Raw genomic sequence first — 20,669 nt, 5'->3', positions numbered from 1 at the left:
AGATTGGTGTTTACTTATGCTGTACGATTTTTTCTGTAGGTCGTGTGTGCGATGTGGTGGAGTCCGCGACGGAGGAATCCTCCGATCCACCCAGCTCACCGATCTACGAACCCTACATTCCGGACGAACTAGCCGCAGATCCAGTCGTACGCTCCGCCTTCAAGCATGCCATGGCTAAATACGAGGCAGAAGAAGGTAAATCCCCCCCTCCCCCCGTTTCCCCCATTCCTTCTCAGCTTTAATTTCCCCATTCATTGTTAATTTCCAACCTGATCTTAATTTTCTTTATGTAGATCGTCTAGCTGACCTGTTCACTATGGATCACTACTGGTACCAACCATCTTCCTGCCTGCGCAAGGACCGTCGTCTCCTTTCCATCCGTGAACTCGCAAGAGATGCAATACTTTCTGCTGCAAAATCCGTCATCTTGCTCTCGTCCTTTCTCGGTCTCTATTCAACGTCATGTTTGCTTCTTAATTAATATTCGCTACCTGCCCAACTGTTTGTAACTTTTGTTGCTTTGCAGACAACCAACCGCTGAATAAATGCTGTGGCTTGTGGTTTCAAAGGGACGGCCAGAGAAAAACCGCCCTTGTTTTGACGTCTGCCCATCTAATTCGTAAAGATGATATCCACAAGTGGAAGCAGCAGTGGACAGGCGAGTATCATCAGAATGCGAAGGTGACCTTCTTAACGTTCACTCTTTGTCATCCTAATTACAGCAAGATGATTTTAAGTGACACCTGGAAAGATGATTTTACCCATAGTGCCCAAAATTATTCATGGGACCAAAGAAGCAATAACTTATAGTAGTTCCTAAAAGAGTGTAAGCTTACATACACAATCATCATGGATGCCAATGAACCAATTTTTAATTCAAAAAATGCACACAATCCATATCTAGGATTCAAGTTCAAAAGTTTGGATTTCAATCCAAAAACAGGCAAACCTCCCCTGTAATTTGATGCCATGCCCCCTGCACAAAATTCACATATACATCATTCATCACACCATATCCACGTTTGCCATAAGCATGAGCATAAACATCCAGGTTCACATCCGAGTACACGGACATGACAAACATCATATCCAGGTTCACATACATGAGTCCAAGTCCACACATACATCACATGAGCAGCACAAAAGTGACGTTTAACTAAAAGAAATTACATTGATGTTTACAAACTGAGCCTTTTGCTTCTAGTGCTCATTGCAGGGCAATCTGGCCGGTTAGTTCTTGTAGCTGTTTTGCTTCTGGTGCCCATTGCAGTTCTCGTAGTTGTTTTAGCAAGCACCGTCTTTTTCCTTGGCCTTACCTTCACAGGATAATCTGCTTGCTCTGTGGGAACATGAATAGGCTCCGGTTGATTAGATCTAGCTCTTGATCTGCACTTGTCCATTTATGATATAGGAGCAAATAACATTAACTATGCATAATATGTGAACAAATAAAATTCAGAATTAGTAAAAGTAAGACATAATTTGAGTTTGTGAAGCGGGACACCGTAATCAGAAAAGCTCTTCAAGTCTAGTCTAACAATACTGACAGTACAACTGAATATCTGTGCTAAAATGCAACTTGATGTTTCCTAAAGGATGTTTTATATATGTCAAAATCCTGTAGAATCAATTTGGTGAGCTTTTACATCTAAAAAGTGGGACTTTTTTTTGCAGAACTCAACCAGAAATAATGATTCATGAACTGAAACCACAATGGTTCATCAATCTTAAACTGCTAGTGGAAGCAGTGATATATGAGCACATCAAACTTTAAAAACACTGCCAACAGAAATACAGACAACAATAAAATGGAGTACGTCGTACCTACAAAATTCTGAGATATATCCTGGGCATATGTCATCAACAACTGAAGTAAAAATTAAGCATGCATCATCCAAATGACCACCAAGCTCAAGCTCTCAGCTCGGCATCGGCTAATTGGCAACACTAGTAAATGAAAGTTGTATTCAAGGCTCGAAAGGAAACATTCTAAACATGTTGATTTCACTACGATAAGCTACTGACAAGAACAAGGAAACATTAATTAGACAGCGTCCACACAGAAGAGGGTGAAGATACCTCCAACAGCAGCAGATGGGGGATGCTGCTGCGTCGGTGATCTGTAGCCCCTCTTGGCCGGCATCTGAAGCCCCTCTTTGGCTGCCCTCCGCAGCACCATCTCCCCCAGCCACTCACGGTGTCCCCACCGCTGCTAGGAGATGCCACCGTCGTTAGGAGTATTGGTGCAGCCGCCGTCATTATGAGGATTGGGGCTGCCGCCGTCGTTAAGAGGACTGGCGCCGCTGCCGCCGGTCGCTAGGGTTAGGAGGAGAGGGGAGAAGACAGGGACGAGTCAGGGTCGGGAGATAGCTGCCGGTTCGGTATGGGCAGGGCAGTTTTGTCCACGTAAAGAAAACTCATGAGGGTCCAAACGATAGATGCTAATAGAAGTAACGGAAGTGTTAATAAAGGCATAAATTTTAGCCTTAGTGTTACATAAGGAAGAAATTTTTGTTCAGTGTTAAATAGGGAAGTGAAAATTAAAATAGTGTTATATAAGGATTTTTCTCTTTTTATTTGCTTGTTTATGCCCTCTCAAATTAAATTATTTGTAATGACTCAGTTGCTACACTGGTGGCTAGTTGCAAATTAATGTGTCATTATCTTCAACTTTGTTAGAACAGAAAATTAGAAACAAAAAAACTTATTCCAGCGCTCGGCTTTGATGATAGTTGATCTCTCAAAAATGTTTTCCTCAATATAAGTTCTTTCGAAAATGTAGTGTCATAACCTTTGCCACCGTCTATTTTAGGTCATTGTTCATTTGCTGGATAACAAAACTACACTAGGCCAGCTCATCTATCTTCAAGAGCACTATGAATTTGCTATTTATGAAGTTCAAGTGGACAAACCAGTTCATCTACCCACTTTTAATGACCGTGTGCATTCTGGTCAAGATGTTTTCCGCCTTGGAAGAGATGCAAATTTGGATATAAAGATAACACATGGTAATTTGGCCTTTGACATTCCAACTCGGTATGAGAGATGCCATTACATGTATTTTCTTCGTGATGCATCTAGTCTCAAACTGGTATGTTACATCTCAAATTTATATTTTGCATCTCCATCTTATTTCCTTCTCACTACAAATCGTAATATTCGTCACTACTATAATGCTCTAGTTACATGATGATGGAGGGCCCATCATTGACTTAGAAGGAAAAGTTGTGGGTCTAGTTAACAATCAAATCGATGAGACGTTTGTACCTTCGTCAATATTGCATAAGTGCTTCGATTTTTGGAGGAGGTTCAAGTACGTATTTCCCTTTTCTCAATTCTTTGTTAGTAACATGTGTGATACCTATGTCTTGTAAAGATATTAATGTTATGATGTTCTTTTTAAAATTTGTATGATATTCATTTGGTCTTCATTTTATTTGGTCTAGTTGCATGCCTCGCCTCCACCTTGGAATGACATTTAGTCCAATCAAGTTTTTAGATCCTATTTGTATTGAGAGGATGACTCGTAAGCATAACATCGACTCTGGTCTTATTGTTGAGCAGGTATATATATGGGCTTTTTATATAATAATTTTGACTTTCACTTTTGTTAATAGTTTATTTTAAAATCATTTTCCATATGCATATTGTGAAGTAATAATGCTAATTGAAAATTAGGTGTCAAAAGAATCACATGCTGAGAAAATTGGAATTCGCAAGGGTGATGTCATTGAAAGTTTTAATGGAAAGCACATTTCTACTACAATTGAGGTTTGTGTATTTTGTATTTGTTGAATTTTCAATCTTTTGCTACAACTAGGTTTAGTTACTTTCTAATCCACCTTAGATTAATCTCACACATCCTATAATAGGTAGCTAGTAATTTTGTAATTCTAATTAAATAATTTGAATAATGGTGCGCTAGTTGAAGCACATTAATTCATGGCTGAATGGATCAGCTTTCTGCATAGATGGTTATTCTCATCAATTGGGTCAGGCCACAACCATTGGTCAACATCGTGGTGCTTGGCATCTTAGTACTGAGATTTCCCAGACTAAATTCCACTACAAAGTCCAAGTAGCTTGCTAACCCAATAATAGGTGTGATTGAGGGCACGATAATCCATAAAGAATCTCCTCAAGTGTATCTTTTGTAATTGGCACATATGTATCCTGTAGCTAAGATTATAAAGAGTATATATTGTACATAGGATGTAACGATGTTGAATTGTACTTGTAGCTAGAGTATCTGGTGTATGCATGATTAATTCAATAAAGGAGTATGGTCCTATATATGCATTAAGAGGCAATAGGATACTCCGTTGATAATGGCAAGTGTATACATAATTTTTGTTCATTTGATAGCATATGGAGTATGCTCTTTTAAAGGGAGTATATAAAATTGTTCGCTTGATATTACAGCGTATAGAGTATGGATTATCGTATGCTATTTTAGTGGAGATGCTTTTCATTCAAATATCTTTAGAGTTGTAGCCATTGTATATTTCAAAAATCACAGAACAAAGATATTTTAGTGCAGGTGCTTTTTATATGAAATATCTTTAGAGTTGTAGGCATTATGTATTTCAAAAATCACAGAACAAGAAAGAATCTCCTGTGAGGGAGTGGTGTGAGGGTGATTGCACCTGCTTGTAGGGTATATTTTCCATATTTTTTATGTGATACTCTTGACTTTTGTGATTTTGGCAGTTAGAAAGCATGTTGATAGACTTATGTTGGGATCATTTTGATCAAAGAAAGAAACTGAATACTGAAAAAGATGTTTCGGTAAGTTAACTCTGTTGTAACTATGATTCATACCGACCATAGCACTATTGAAAATGTGTTTTGGTACATTTAATTCTATGGATTGCTTTACAGGTGAAAATATTTGATGCTACCAAACTTTGTCCAAGAATTAGAAACTTGACTGCAATTGTATCGGATCGTGGAGAGGACATTGTAAAAGGTAAACATCTCCCTGTTATAAATCATACTAGTTGGATGCCCATGCGTTGTCACGGGAAAAAAACTTAGAGGTGGCGCCGTTCCTGAAGAGATACAACATGGATTTGAATATGGTGCTTTTGTTTGTTAGCGGGAGGATTTCTGTTACAACTTTAGCTTACAAATATATGTGTTTTCGGCCATCTATGCAAAATAGAAGTGATGCATGAATAAAAGAACTTTAGCTAAAACATTGCAATCACAAGGACACATAATCATGACAATTTTCAAAAAAACAATGTATCATCAGAATATCTGATCGTCTTCTTTCGTTTATTTGCCACCATTTCTTAAATTTCTACTTTCTCTTCCTACCCTAGCCTTAGCTTCTACACATAATAGCTTGGACCATATATGTCCTTTTCACATGGATGTTTTTTCTTTATTCTTAAAATCAATCACCTCATGAAGCATATAGGCCTCAACACAAAAAAACACGTTATCAAGACTACGTTGTGATGTGGTTAGCCTAAAAAAAGTTACGTCGCGAAAATCAACAGAGAGCGTAATCAATTGTTATTAAGCTTAGATGTACAAGAATAGGACCGAATAACATGCTCCCCCAGCCACAAAGCAGAGTATCTTCCATCAAAAAACAGAGTATCTCCCCTCACTGTAAAAAACAGAGTATTTAACTTTGCTACAAAGCAGCTTGTGAAGCACAGAAAACCAGTCTTAACTTTCAGCCACTGCTTCACCCTCGGTGCAACGTACACCTCCACTCCGCTCACCTGTACCAATGGGGTGTGATCTCCTTGATTTTCATCTCCAGCAAGCACTGCTTAATAACAAAATTATCTTTTTTTTTGTGGGACTAATAACAAAATTATCAATGACCATGTTTTACAGTCTGAAACATAGGCACATAGATATTAGTATATGTACAACAAAATATAAATAAATGCTCAACATACAGCAAGCCACTGGAGGCATTGCTCCTGAAGGGCATTCACTATTGTATATGTATCATTAGATTACTACTTAATTGAACAAACTTTCACCCTTTTACACGATACAATGTAAAGCAAGATTTGAAATCGAACAGGGAACAGAGTACTTTGTTTTGTTTCTTTGAGATATAAAACATCAAGCCTCGTATCTAGGACCAACACTGCATACGTGTAAAGGTAGAAATAATTTGTACTCTTTACATCCAGAAGGGACAGTTATTGTGCAGATGTAAATGTCTGAAGTATGAAGCAACATTAATATGCATGGATAATCACATTAACCGAAAAAGGCTTTCGCCCCGCTTTATAAATAAAGCAACCACCAACCATAGCGTAACAAGGTAGCAACACAACACAACACACAACCACCCGACGACACCGCAGGCAAGGTCTCACACACACGCACACACAGAGACAAACAGATCCAAGTTCAGCTGTGGGCACAACACAACAAGCCCAACAAGGCGCTCAACAATACAACACATATACGGCGGTGACGGAGGTAAGACGACGACGATCTAATCAGGTTCCGGTGGTGGCGGGGGAAGCGGAGGAGCCAGCCGGAGAGCCATCGCGCGAAGCTGGGTGATGATGGAGGTGATGGCGTCTCTCTCCCTGGGACGGCTAAGCGGCCGCCAAAGCTGCAAGTAACCAGACCATTTGAACAAAGCGTCAGTAGCACGACGAAAAGGAATACGCTGAATCACAAGTTTATTCCTAACAGTCCACAGCATCCAGGCAAGGACCCCAATGGTGAGCCACCTAATGTGGCGCAGCGTGGGTGGGTTCGCCTGGAGTTCGGCAAAGAGAGCGGGGAAGTTGTTATGGTCCCAGCTTCCACCCACAATCTCACGGAAACAACTCCATAGGAACTGCGCGGACACGCAGGTGAAGAAGATGTACTTTCTCGCTTAAACTATCCTGCAAACCAGCCACCAAATCAATTTAGTATGGACACAAAAAATTGCCAAACAACACACTAACCAAGTGAAAGCAATGATCACCTCAGATTCTGGGACGGGCTCCTCCTTCTCTTTAGGTGTCATATTTTGCTGACATGCTCTAACACTTACTCGCCTTGCTTGGATTTCTTCTGGTGTACGGCTAGCGTACCTTATTGCTTCACATTCACGCTTTCACTCTACAACATTTACGCAAGAAATTAATTAAGTGGGTAAATGAAATTATATAAGCAAACACTTCCGCCTTATAGATTTACCTTTTGAGCTTTCTCCTCGCTCCAAGAACTCGATTGATGTGAGCACCCCACTACAAGTAGGAAAAACCACAATCGCTGATTGCTTTATCACTTCATCATCTGAAGATGAATGACTTAAATTTGTTGCATTGTTGATTCATGTATAAATAAACTTGTTCAAACATATGGGATGCCATTGGGGCAAGTTCTGTTGGACTTGTTACTGCCGTCAACCACTGTGTTATTTCAAGTAGGACCACAAATGGTCAGGTACAAAAAGAAATATGCATGCAGACTGTTTTGCCTTGCGGTAAGGTACATGATACTGACCTTTTTGTTTTCCTTCAGCACTTTGTTGGCACAAGAGCTGTATCATTTCAGACGTAAGGCCTGCTGCTTTATTGATCATGTAGTTCTTCAGCTTCAGACCTAAATCTGTGGTTTTCTCCAGGAAACTCCTACTCTTACTGAATGTCTTGTGGACCTACCATGTAGATTATCGTTTTTTCAAAAATTTCAGTGATTTGGTGAGAACCGAATCCAAGTGTAGTTGGAGCTGATACTGAGTATATATGTGCATATGCCTGGTGAAGTCATGTGATTTTATAAAAAGGGAAATATAAGAAACCTAGCTTGCGGAATTTCTGTCTGACCAACTCCTCTGAAACAAACTGATCCACCTAGAACTATGGTGCAGATGTTTTAATAACAAATAGATCAGCTTGGAGTTCCAAGTACCCAACAATCAGTATGCATAAAAAACATTAAAATAACAAAAATACATGTTACAGAACCATATAGTGACCTGTAACTTCCCATTTTGATGTCTGCTCATTAGTAATTTTTTGGGCACTAAAAAAACTAATTTTCGAAAAAGTTATGGCCAGTATGATATTGATGTCAAATCCTCTAGCAGTAAGTCAGTAACTATGGCAATTCTTCTTGTTCATAGCCTTCTATAATACTTAAAGTTCCATTCTAGAAGAAGAACCCAAAAAGGAAATTGAAACCAATTATAGATACAGTGGTGCCCTATGGAACCAATGGCTAATGTTGCAAAAAAGAAAAACAATGCCTTGGAGTATTTATTGGACATAGAAGACAGTTTGCATACCATTACCATCACATGTCTGCAATCGCACAACTAAGGAGAGTAGGAGACCACTCCATATGGGTGGTTAGTTATCTCAAAAAAGAAAAAGAAAAAAGAAAAGATTGCCTAACACATCATACCTATGTCCTTGGCGAATCAGATCAGAAGGCGAAGGTAGTGAATCCACCTCCTCACACTCTGTTCAATCTGAAGGTGTGAGAGCGTAACCAGTGTTGCTTCTTGGGATGTGGTCCGAGTAGCGTGAGTCTCATCTACCTGCTCACTTAATTTATAATGGACTGCAGGAGTAGTTTCTAGACAGTTCGACATAGGCGCGCGGATTTGGATGACAGGGAGGCAGCAACGATGTGCACGTTGAGGTTTGGGAAGTAGAGGCGGTAGCCGAGCATAGCACCAGAACAGGCCATAGAGCGCGTCAGCCAGGAAGGGGAAGCAGGAGGAGCAGCGTGTAGCTGACGGCGTACTTGCAGAGGTCAGCATCCGAGAAGAAGGGGGAGGGGCGGAGGAGGTGGCGAGGAGGATGTGGAGGTGCTGCTTGTGGTGGGTGAGCGGTATTTTGCAGCAGGAAAGGGAGGTGCCGAAGAAGCGTTGGGGCACGGACGGAGCCGCCAACGTACTTGCGGAGGTCGGCATCAGAGGAGACTGTGTAGGATGCGTAGGGTGTAACGCCCCTGATCTGGCGGGGGGATCGGCGATCTAGAGTGGGTGAGAGGGAGCAGGTGAGGAAGGGGGATGAGCTTGGAGAGGGGTTGGATTTCAGAGGAAAGTTTAGGTACAGGGAAAGTGATTCACACGCATGCCTCTCTCGACCAACAGGCTGGTCATTTTAAACACCCACGCACTCACACCCAGGCCAGGGGCCCCGCTTGCCAGCCCTGCCAGGTCACACCGTCCAGGGGATGGACAGGTGTGACATTCTCCCCTTATTAAGACGAGGCCTCCTCCTCCCAGATGGTGGCAATGGGAAAACGCCGGCGCAGCACGTCGTAGTCCTCCCAGGTAGCCGAGTCCGTGGACGTAGGCGACCACTGGATCTTGAGCTGCACCACGGGCGCGTCTCCATGCTTCATCATGCGCCTTTCCAGAATCTTGACGGGCTCTGTCGCCGTAGCGGACAGGTCTTGGACTAGGGGAAGATCGGCGAACACCGGCGAGTAGCCCGACGTGAACGGCTTGAGCTGGGAGACGTGGAAGACCGGGTGCACGCGGCTGTCCGGCGGCAAATCCAGCTTGTATGCCAATGGCCCAATCTTCTCCAGCACGATGTAGGGCCCGAAGAACTTGTACGCGAGCTTGGCGCACGGGCGCGAGACCACGGAGCGTTGCACATATGGCTGCAGCTTCAGCAGTACTTGTTCGCCCACTTGGAAGGAGCGCTCGACGCGGTGCTTGTCCGCCTGCTTCTTGAAGCGATGTTGGGCGCGCGCCAGCTGGGCGCGAATGGCCTCCGTATGCTCTGCCCAGTCCAGGTCGTCGCCGGCTGGTGCATCATCCGTCCAGGTTGCCATGGTGCCCAGATTGGCTTCTCTGCCGTAAAGGGCCTTGAAGGATGTGCAATTGAGCGAGGAATGTAAGGTTGAATTGTACCAGCACTCAGCCATCGGTAGCCAGCGACGCCATTTGTTGGGGGAGTCGTGGACAGCGCAGCGTAGGTACATCTCCATGCACTGGTTCACGCGCTCGCTCTGGCCATCGGTCTGCGGGTGGTACGCCGTCGAGTACAGCAGATTGGTGCCCGCGCTCTCGAGCAGCTCCCGCCAGAGGTTGTTGGTGAAGATCTTGTCGCGGTCGGAGACGAGGGAGGAAGGGATGCCGTGCAGCTTCATGACGTTGTCCCAGAACGCCCGGGCGACCGTCGTAGTGGTGAAGGGGTGGCGGAGTGGCACAAAATGCGCGAACTTGGTGAAGCGGTTGACGACTACCATGATGGAGTTGTAGCCTTCAGAAGCTGGCAAGCCCTCAAGAAAATCCATTGTCAGGTCCTCCCATGGCGCGGAAGGGATGGGCAGCGGCGCGAGGAGGCCGGCCGGCTTGGTGTGTTCGTGCTTGGCCTGTTGACAAATGGCGCACTGATGCACGAACTCCTCCACGTCCTTCTTCAGACCACGCCACTTGAAGTGCTTCTTGACGCGGTGATAGGTCGCCATGACACCGGAGTGGCCACCCACAGCGCTGTTGTGGAGCGCGGCGATCAGCTTAGTGCGCAGGGCTGTGTTCGCCCCAATCCAGAGCCGGCCATGACGACGTATGACGCCCCGATGGAGCTCGTACCCATCTGCGTCCGGGCTGGACACGGCCAAGTGCTTGAGGTGCTCCTGGGCATCGGCGTCCGTCTCGTACGAGTTGGCGACCTCTTGCAACCACGCCGGTTGGCAGGTAGAGAGAGCGGCCACGTCCATGAGCTTGCCTACGCGGGAGAGCGCATTTGCTGCTCCGTTGTCGAGGCCGCGCTTGTACAGGAAGCGAAATTGGAGGCCGACGAGCTTGGACATGGCCTTGCGCTGGACATCGGTCTCGAGGTGTTGCTCGCCCAGGTTGCAGAGGCTCTTGTGGTCCGTGAGGATGTCGAACGGCCCACGCTGCAAATACTGCCGCCACTTCTCCACGGCCATCATAACGGCCAGAAACTCCTTCTCATAAGTGGAGAGTTTCTGATTGCGCGCGCCCAGCGCCTTGCTGAAGTAGGCCACGGGGTGCCCCTCCTGTGTAAGAACAGCGCCGATGCCCGTGTCGCAGGCGTCCGTCTTGATGGCGAACGGCTTGTCGAAGTTGGGGAGCGCGAGCACCGGTGTGGTGACCATGGCCTGCTTGAGCAGATCGAACCACTCGAAGCCTTTCTTGGTGAGGAGCTGCGTGAGCGGCTTGGCGATGATGTCGTAGTGCCGCACAAACTTGCGGTAGTAGCCGGTGAGGCCAAGGAAACCGCGGAGTTCGGTCGCTGTCGTCGGCGTAGGCCACTGCACCATGGCCTGGGTCTTCTCCGCATCGGTGGCGACGCCCTCGTGTGAGATCACATGGCCAAGGTAGTCAATGTGGTCGGTGGCGAACTCGCACTTGGAGGCCTTGACATAGAGTTGATGTTGACGGAGCAGCTCCAACACCGTGCGCACATGTTCCAAGTGCTCCTCCATCGTTTCACTGAAGATCGGTATATTGTCAAGGAAAATGATGACGAACTTGCGGATGTACTTACTGAAGATGGCGTTCATCAGGCACTGAAATGTTGCCGGAGCATTGGTGAGTCCAAATGGCATGACGCGGAACTGGAAATGGCAGTGGTGGGTTTTGAACGCTGTCTTGGCTTCATCTTCATCTCTCATACGAATTTGGTGATAGCCGGCCCGTAGGTCAAGCTTGGAGAAGACCGTAGCACCCGCCAGTTCATTGAGCAGCTCATCCACGATCGGCAAGGGGAACTTGTTCTTGATCGTTGCATCATTGAGCCGGCGGTAGTCGACGCAAAACCTCCAGGTGCCGTCCTTTTTCTTGACCAACAACAAAGGCGGTGCGTAGGGGCTCACGCTGTGTGTGATCACCCCAGAGTCCAGCATCTCTCAGACCTGCCACTCGATCTCGTCTTTCTGCAGAGGAGAGTAACGATAGGGACGAGTATTGGCCGGAATCGCCCCTTCCACCAAGGTGACGGCGTGGTCGTACTGGCGGTGTGGTGGCAGGCCGTGGGGCGCGGCGAAGACGTCAGCGTACTCGTCGAGCAGGTCGGCGAGAGGGGTTTGGCTTGGTGTCTTGCGCTTGGCCTGAGCGGGTGGGCAGGTATCCACCATGGCCATTGCCCATACCTCGTTGCCGGCGATCATCTTGCGAAGTTCGGCTGGCTCCACCGGCGTCAGGGTCTCGGTGGACTTGGGCTTGACATCGCGCAGCGTGACTTGTTCGCCGTCGTGGAGGAATAAGACGAACTTGTCCTGCCAGTGGCATGTCATGGGGCTGTGTTGCGCCAGCTAGTCCATGCCCAGGATGCCATCGTAGGCGCCGATGTCGAGCTCGCGCATCGGTGTCGAGAAGGTGTGTCCCTGCATCCACCACTTCAGGTCGGGCACGATGCGATCGCAAGTGAGTCGGTCGCCAGGTTGCCGTTGGCGACCCGGACTTCCACCGGTGACAGTGGTTGAGTTTGCGCGCCGATGTGGTCGACGAAGCTTTTGTTGACGAAGCTGTGGGTGCTGCCCGAGTCGAGGAGGAGCAGCATGACCTGGTTCCCGACCAGTGCGCGCAGGCGAATTGTACTTTGCGAATCGGAGCCGTCCAGCGCCTGGGCTGAAAGAACGCAGCACTCCGCTGGCTGATCTGGTGGAGCGGGCTCGTCCAAGAGCTGGAGAGCATGGATCGCGTCATCGGAGAGGACCTCGCCATGCTCCCCCACATGGATTGTGAGCAATTGCGCGGGCTGCGTGCAGCGGTGCTCCCGGGAGTATTTGTCACCGCACTTGAAGCAGAGGTTGTTGGCGCGCCTGTAGTCCCGCAACTGGCGCTCCCGTGCAAATTCGTCGCCGGCAGCGCGAGGGGCTGCTGCTTGGCGCGGTTGCGCCGCGTTCGTTGGTGGAGGAGGACGTCCTGGAGGATCTGGTCGTCCGCGTGGGCGTGTCGTGCCGAGCTCCTCTTCCTGAATGCGCGCCAACACGGACGCACGGGTAATGCTCGACGGGGCTTGCAGGCGAACCGCGGCGCGCAACTCGTCCTTCAGGCCCAACAAGAACTGGGTGATCAAGAACTTGTTGTTGATGGAGGGATCTAGCACCAGAAGGTGATACATGAGTTCATCAAACGCCGTGCGGTAGTCAGCGACGGTGCCGGTCTGCCGTAGTTGGAGGAGGCGATGCATAATGAGCTCGAACTCGTCCGCGCCGAACTCCTCGATCACGGCGGCGGAGAACATGTCCCATGACAGGTTGCGGTGACTGGCGAAACGCCTGAAGCCAGTGCGCTGCCTACCCCTCGATGTAGAGAGCAGCGGTGGGCACCCAAAACTGTTGGTCCACCTTGGAGAGCTCGAAGTATGCCAAGCACCGATCCAGCCATAGGTAGGGTGCGGATCCGTCGAAGCGGGGGAAATCATGTTTTGGGGGTTTGTGGTAGGAGCTCTCCGTGTAGCTGAGGCTGAGCGGCGGCACAGTGACTCCGGCCAGGGGCGCACTGAGAGGGGGAACTGGGATGAGCGGTGGTCGGTTGTCCCCCAAACGGGCGTGAGCAGAGGCGGGGCGGTGAACCTCCGCGTGCGGGGGCTGCTGGCGCGGAGACGGCGGCATCGGCGGGGGTGGTACCAGCGTGGTGACGGAGCCCGCGGGTGAGGCTGAGCCCTTGACGGTCTTGCGGGCCGCATCGACGTCGGCCTGCGTCAGACGAGCTGCCGCGAGAGACCGCGCAGCTCCAGCGAGATCTGGTTGTTGAAGGAGATTTGCGCCTCGAGTTGCTTGTCGCGGAGAGCGGTCTGCTCGTCGAACTTGGTGAGGAGGGAGTCGAGACGGAGGGCTTCGAGGGCGCCATTGCTCCTTCCTGAAAGGGGGGATCGAACCCCGCGACGGATTTCGAGCGAGATCCGGCGAGCGGACTCACACCGTGCGCGGTGGATGTTACCGATCCACCTCTCAAGCTTCAGAAGGTGCAGCGGCGGCGAGGGGGAAGAAAAATTTGGTGAAAATTGGCTCTGAATACCAATGTAACACCCCTGATCTGGAGGGGGGATCGGCGATCTAGAGTGGGTGAGAGGGAGCAGGTGAGGAAGGGGGATGAGCTTGGAGAGGGGTTGGATTTCAGAGGAAAGTTTAGGTACAGGGAAAGTGATTCACACGCATGCCTCTCTCGACCAACAGGCTGGTCATTTTAAACACCCACGCACTCACACCCAGGCCAGGGGCCCCGCTTGCCAGCCCTGCCAGGTCACACCGTCCAGGGGATGGACAGGTGTGACAGAGGGGATTGCCAGGAGGAATTGTGTGTGGTGGTGATGCTGGGAGGTGGCACTACTCTGGTAGAGAAGGAGGTGGCACTACTCTGGCAGAGAAGGAGGTGGGAGAGGCGCTGGCGGAGGGATGGCGTCGGCGGCGTGCTTGTCGAGGTCGGCAATGGAGGAGATGGGGAAGGTGGTGGAGGAGACGACTAGGTGGGGGGTGGTCGTGGTTGGCGGTGGAGCTGAGGAAGGTATGGGAGGCTTCGGGAGCAGACGGCACCGACGGCGGCCACCGCTCCATATCGGCTCCGACGGTGCCGGCTGGTGGGCTGCTGGTTCTCACGGCTGCTTTTCCCTATTGTTAGGTCGTTGGATAAGGTGGGGCAAGAGATAGGCTAAAAGGGTGAGAAGGGGGTTGTCTGCAAATCTGTACAGAGTGGTGGGTGTCTTTTCATAAAAATGCCATTGATTGCTTCATGTGTGTTAGATATAGATCGAGCGATCCTAAATGCAAGATAACAGGCACACCATCATCACCAACTGTGGTTTTTATAGGAGTAGAGATTTCCGCAGGAGCCAAAGATACATCTACTCTTAAGTGTGATGTTTTTATTTGTGTAGGTGCTTACCCTATCATGGGTGAAGAAGCCATGTCAGTCTTATGATTCTTGATCCTTGAGCTGGGCCTGAGGTAAATATCTTCCATTTTAAAATAGTTTATATTTAGCACGTTTTAACTCAAATTCGAAGGTCGTAGAGGAGATTGTCAGGTGTGGTAAACAACTTCATGAAGAAGCCAATTGCTATTTCTCTTTTCTCATTTTGTTTGTATTGCAAAAACACACTATTTTGGTCAACCTTTAGCTAGCAATTTAATCATTGACCGATCTCTCAAGGGTTTATCTAACCGAACCTTGTGTTTTTTATTTGTGTAGGCACCTGCCCACTGCTGGCCTTCATGGATGAGTCAACCGAATTAACCTTGCATGCTCATTGCAAATTCATTTTTGGCATAATCTTTTCGTTGTGTATTCTTGGAAAAAAAAACTTCAAATTATGGGTGCCTTTGGACCGTAGAAGCAGCTTAAGCTTAACATGCATGTTAGAGCAGAACTTATTATTGGCTCCTACTTATGTCGAGTCTTGTGAAACTCACATGATGTCTGTGTGCAAGTGTAGCAGTCGTGGATGATGAATTGAACTGGGCAATTATGTTGGAGAGTAACGTTTGGACCGTAGAAGCATATGTAGCTTAGAGCAGAATGTTATTGGCTAGTAATTGTTAGTACATTGCCAATTCATTCCCTTTACCTTGTTGTGCAGGGTAAAAGGGAATAAGAATACCCATCATGTAGCAATGTATACTTTCACTCTATATTGGCAATGTATATTTCCACCCTAGAGTAAATTGCATTTTATCTTTACAAAAGATTCCATCTTCACCCCCTATCACTTCACCACCTATGCTTTATACTCTATATTGGCAATGTATACTTTCACCCTACAGTAAGTTGCATTTTATCTTTTCAAACCGCTTCCGTTGATCCATCTGGTTCAAAGATTCGTAGTCTGATGGTGCAATGCGTTACCAATAGGAGAATCGGCATTGTAGACGTCATCGGCGCTGACTCATCCATGTATGCCATGCCCTGTGACATCAGATAGGATACACCGTCCGAGCCTCTTGAGTACATATATGCCTGCGACTCTCTTTCGCTTCTTCCAGGGCTCAAGTAATAAGTGGCCATCTCCCGGTCCTGAATACTTACCTCAGGTCAAGTTGCTTTTCGCATGGGATCCAGGAGAACATGACCAGTTAGTGCAATTTACTGCCATGATACTTGTTGGAACTGTGGGACAGATTATTTCTGAACTTATGAGCACAGTGTTCATACTATGAATAGCTCTAGCCATGTCTCATGTCCAGTTAACAAATAACATCTGCATGCAAGACAGGATACATCATATCACAAAACAGCTACATGTTGCAAACTTACAAGTCAATTGGCGTTGCAACATTTCATTATTTCCTCAAGCTTCTACTTGTTTCTCCATGCCCTTGATTGCATTTGAGGAAAAAAAACAAAAAAATGAAAAAAAAATATCGTGAATTCAAAAAAAATTGTGGATTTCGAAAAAAGCTCATGAATTTGAAAAGGTTTCATCAATTTGTATAAAAAGGTCATTGAATTTTTTAAAAAAGTTCATCATTTTTTAAAGAAATTCATTGAATTTAGAAAAAAGTTCACCGATATGTAAAAAATTCATCACTTTTGAGAAAAGTTCATCAATTAGAAAATAAAGTTCATCGAATTTTAAGATAAGTTCATAAATTTTGAGAAAAAAGTTTGTTGATTTGAATTGGAAAATTACAAATTTGAATAAAGTAAACCAAAAAAATAAAAAAGGAAAAAGGAAAATAAGAAGATAGAGAATAGAAGAAAAGAAAGAAAAGATTACAACTAAACACATCGGGTTATTCGGCTTTGTGGTTACTGCAGCGCGCGTTTAGCTATTCACTGAGAGAGCATTTTTGCAGATTTTTGCGAAATCACTAATTAAGGAGTACTCGTTGCAAAGAACACTTCACTTTCCCAGGTCGCGACAAGTGGCGCACATGCAACGCGCCACTTGTCGCAATCTGGGAGTTTTCCATTTTTTTCGTAGATCCGTTTATTCAAAATGTTTTATCTCTTAAACCGTGCGTCCAAATCTCGAACCGTTTACACCATTGGATTCCTCGTGTCGAGATCTTCAAAACTAGATCCCATGTTGATAGGTTTTGAGAAACTTTTTTTCCATGAAAAAAACGGACGAAAAAAACCAGGCGAAAAAACCGAACCGGGAGCACGGTTTTTTCCCTTTCCGAAAGAGGCACGTCCGTGCCTCTCGCGAAATCACAACCGTGCCTCTCGTGGAAGCAAAACCGTGACTCTCGCGAAAGAAATAAAAAAGAAAACGCGTTTTGTTTTTCCCTTTTCGAGAGGCACGGCCGCGACCCTCGCGAAAGCACAACCGTGCCTCTTGCGGAAGAAAAACCGTGACTCTCGCGAAAGAAAAAAACAAAAAACATGTTTTTTTTTTCGTTTCCGAAAGGCACGGCCGTGACTCTCGCTAAAGCACAGCCGTGCCTCTCGTGGAAGAAAAACCGTGACTTTCAAGAAAAAAAAACACATTTTTTCGTGCAAATTTTTTTTTCGGATTTTTTTGATTGAAAAGCTAAGAAAGACCGGGGGAAAACCAAAACATCGAAAAAACCCGGGAAAAACCGTTTAAAAAGCAGAAAACGCGTTCGAAAAAAAAATCCAGAGGGAGCGACCAGAGCGCGACACATGGCGAATGGCTGAGAGCGCGCCAAGTGGCGCTGATCGTTACAAGGCTCCCGAAGGAGCGCTCGTTAACTAGTTGCTCTCAGATTTTTGCCGATTAAAACACAGAAGAAATTAAAGCCAGCTGGCCGGCCCAGCGTGGGGGCGCTTCAGGCGCCCCTTTGTGGAAAACCCTATACGACGCTTATTGTGTCAAGTTGTCGTGCAAACGCACAGACCTGGCGACGGGAGAAACTAGAAACTAAATGGGCCGGCCCGTTGCGCGTTGCACTGATACCGGTTTAGGGAACCTTCTAGAAGGTACCAAACCGGTCCAGGTCTGGTTTTTCCTTTTTTTCCTGCTAATTTTTAATTGTTTTCTTCGGTTTTCAAAACTTTTTTCTTATTTTCCGTTTTTCTTTTTTCTGGCTTTTGTTATCTGTTTCTTTTTTGGTTACCTTTATCTTCTTTTTTCTTTTCCGTTTCTTTTTTAACTTTTAGAAACTAATTTTTTTTTAAAATGTTCAGATCTTAAAAAATATTCATAATTTCAAATTATATTCCCTTCTATTCGAAAAATGTTCGGGAATTTCAAATTTTGTTCATGTTTGAAAATATTGTGCAGAATTTCAAATTTTGTTCTCTTCTTTTCAAAAAATGTTCAGGACTTCCAAATTTTGTTCACGTTTTTTAAAAAATGTTCATAATTTTAGAAAAAATAATTGTCCTCAAATGTTCAGGAATTTGAAATTTTCTTAGTGTTTTAAAAAATGTTTGAAATTACGAATATTATTAATTTTTTCCAAAAGTTTTTCAGAATTTTAGACTTTCGTTCACGTTTGAAAAAATGTTCGGAATATTTAAAATTATTCACTTTTCAAAAATTGTTCAGGATTTCAAATTTTGTTCATGTTTTAGCAAAATGTTTGGAATTTTGAAATTTGTCCGGTTTTTGAAAATATGTGCAAATAATCAAAAACTGTTTGAACATTTCAAAAATTGTTCGATCACATATTTGTTCACTCTTTCAACAACATTCTGTATTTCAAAATTTGTTCACTTTGTCAGAAAATGTTTGAAACATTTCCAAAAATGTTGTAATTTTAAAAAAATCGCCTTTACAAATTTGTTCTTGTTTCTTGATTTTTTTTTGAATTTTTTAAAAACTGCTTCTAATTCGAATGTTTTTTGTATAAATCAAATACTATTTCGAAATGTGAAATTTCCCAAAAAATTGTTCGTGTTTCCTAAAATGTGTGCAATAATTTAAAAAATCTGTACACTACAGTAAATATGATGCTGCAGGTAACTTGTCATGAGCACACAGTTGGTATGGTCGCCTGCATCGCCCGTAGTGATCTGGATAGCGTGAGTTCGATCCCTAGCCGCTGCACTTCTACTTCTTTTAGAGATTTTTTTTCTGCGCTATACATGGGCACTCCTGTGCGGGAGACCGAGCGACGCGTAGGAACTCCCCCCATTTGTAAAATATACAGTAACAGGCGCCTGAAGCGCCAAATAGGAATGGCCACATGTAAGCCCTGCTGACTGTTTGCTGCAACGAGCGACGCGTAGGAACCCCCCCCCCCCCCCCCCCTTTGTAAAATATACAGTAACGGGCGCCTGAAGTGCTAAATAGGAACGGCCACATGTAAGCCCTGCGCATTTTACCTGGGCCAGCTTGTGTTTACGTCGTGTAAGATTGGTTGTGATCAAATCCGTCTTTTTTTTTAAGAAAAAGCCTCTCGGTATTTTATTTCACAGCCATCAGAATGACATCATTTATTACAAAAGGCATCATCAAATTGGGAGGACTCCTTAATCAAAATTAGACCGAGTATCATAGGAGTGCTTTGCCAGATGGTGAGCCAATTAACTGGCTTCCCTAGAACAGTGTGAGAATACTCCATCGATGTAACAAGGTATGATGTAAAAACCCGGTTACTTTGACACCCTTGGCTCAGTTAAGTGCAATTAAAAAATATGAACCTTTTTCAAAATACGAACATTTTTCAAGTTTGCGAACTTGTTTATAAAACAAGAACACATTTTCAAATATTGAACCTTTTTTTTCCAAAATGCGAACAAGTTTTAATTTTTTCAAAAAAATTTAAAATTGTGAAGAAAATTGAAATTCCTAACATATTCTTGAAAACATGGTCAAATTTTATTCCAATTTTTTGATATTTTATAGAAATTCTAACAATTTTTTTTATATTTTATAGAAACTTCGAAAAAAAATTGAAAACATGAACGAAATTTGAAATCTTGAACAATTCCAAACAATTCATACTATAAATGCAATGTCTAGTTAACAGATAAAATCTGCATGCAAGACACGATATACAAAATAGCTACTACATGTTGCAAACTTACAAGTCAGTTGCTGCTGCAACATTTCATTGTTTCCTCAAGCTTTACTTGTTTCATATTTACTCTAGAATTTCATTGGAACCCTGGCATTGTAGTAATGGTACGAGGATACTATAGAAATGATTCCAATGTCTCGAGACTGACCTCCTGGACACGAATTCCTTGTATGAAGATCTCTTCAATCTGAAGCAACAAGTGTTTCTCCAATGCCATCTCAATGGGTGCAAAAACGTGTGGTAATTCCAATACTCGCGAGGAATTGTGTTGAGAGTATGACGCCGCTTGAATTACTTGAGCAAGAGCAACTTATCCTTGAGAAAAGTTGGGAATGGGCCTTTGGTGCATTTTCACCCTAGAGTAAATTGCATTTTATCTTTACAAAAGATTCCATCTTTACCCCCTATCACTCCACCACCTATGCTTTATACTCTATATTGGCAATGTATACTTTCACCCTACAGTAAGTTGCATTTTATCTTTTCAAACCGCTTCCGTTGATCCATCTGGTTCAAAGATTCGTAGTCTGATGGTGCAATGCGTTACCAATAGGAGAATCGGCATTGTAGACGTCATCGTCGCTGACTCATCCATGTATGCCATGCCCTGTGACATCAGATAGGATACACCGTCCGAGCCTCTTGAGTACATATATGCCTGCGACTCTCTTTCGCTTCTTCCAGGGCTCAAGTAATAAGTGGCCATCTCCCGGTCCTGAATACTTACCTCAGGTCAAGTTGCTTTCGCATGGGATCCAGGAGAACATGACCAGTTAGTGCAATTTACTGCCATGATACTTGTTGGAACTGTGGGACAG

At 45.1% G+C, this 20,669-nt stretch overlaps 1 protein-coding gene across 1 annotated transcript in view; it reads left to right on the top strand.

Moving 5' to 3' along the window:
- Positions 1-15,575, top strand: part of LOC123119083 (probable periplasmic serine endoprotease DegP-like) — a gene marked incomplete in the record, with an annotated part of 16,497 nt that extends 922 nt beyond the window's left edge. Inside the window, 11 exon segments of the mRNA XM_044538754.1 lie at positions 40-195; positions 294-446; positions 527-681; positions 2,813-3,091; positions 3,183-3,313; positions 3,447-3,564; positions 3,679-3,771; positions 4,711-4,788; positions 4,882-4,969; positions 14,796-14,865; positions 15,110-15,575. Of these exon segments, the coding sequence (XP_044394689.1) occupies positions 40-195; positions 294-446; positions 527-681; positions 2,813-3,091; positions 3,183-3,313; positions 3,447-3,564; positions 3,679-3,771; positions 4,711-4,788; positions 4,882-4,969; positions 14,796-14,839 (1,295 nt within the window).
- Positions 15,576-20,669: the final 5,094 nt, after the last annotated feature.

The sequence above is a fragment of the Triticum aestivum genome, chromosome 5D, assembly GCF_018294505.1.
Source record: "Triticum aestivum cultivar Chinese Spring chromosome 5D, IWGSC CS RefSeq v2.1, whole genome shotgun sequence".
Taxonomy (NCBI): Eukaryota; Viridiplantae; Streptophyta; class Magnoliopsida; order Poales; family Poaceae; genus Triticum; species Triticum aestivum.
Note: the sequence above shows the minus strand (reverse complement) of the source record. Positions and strands in the feature narration are given on the sequence as shown.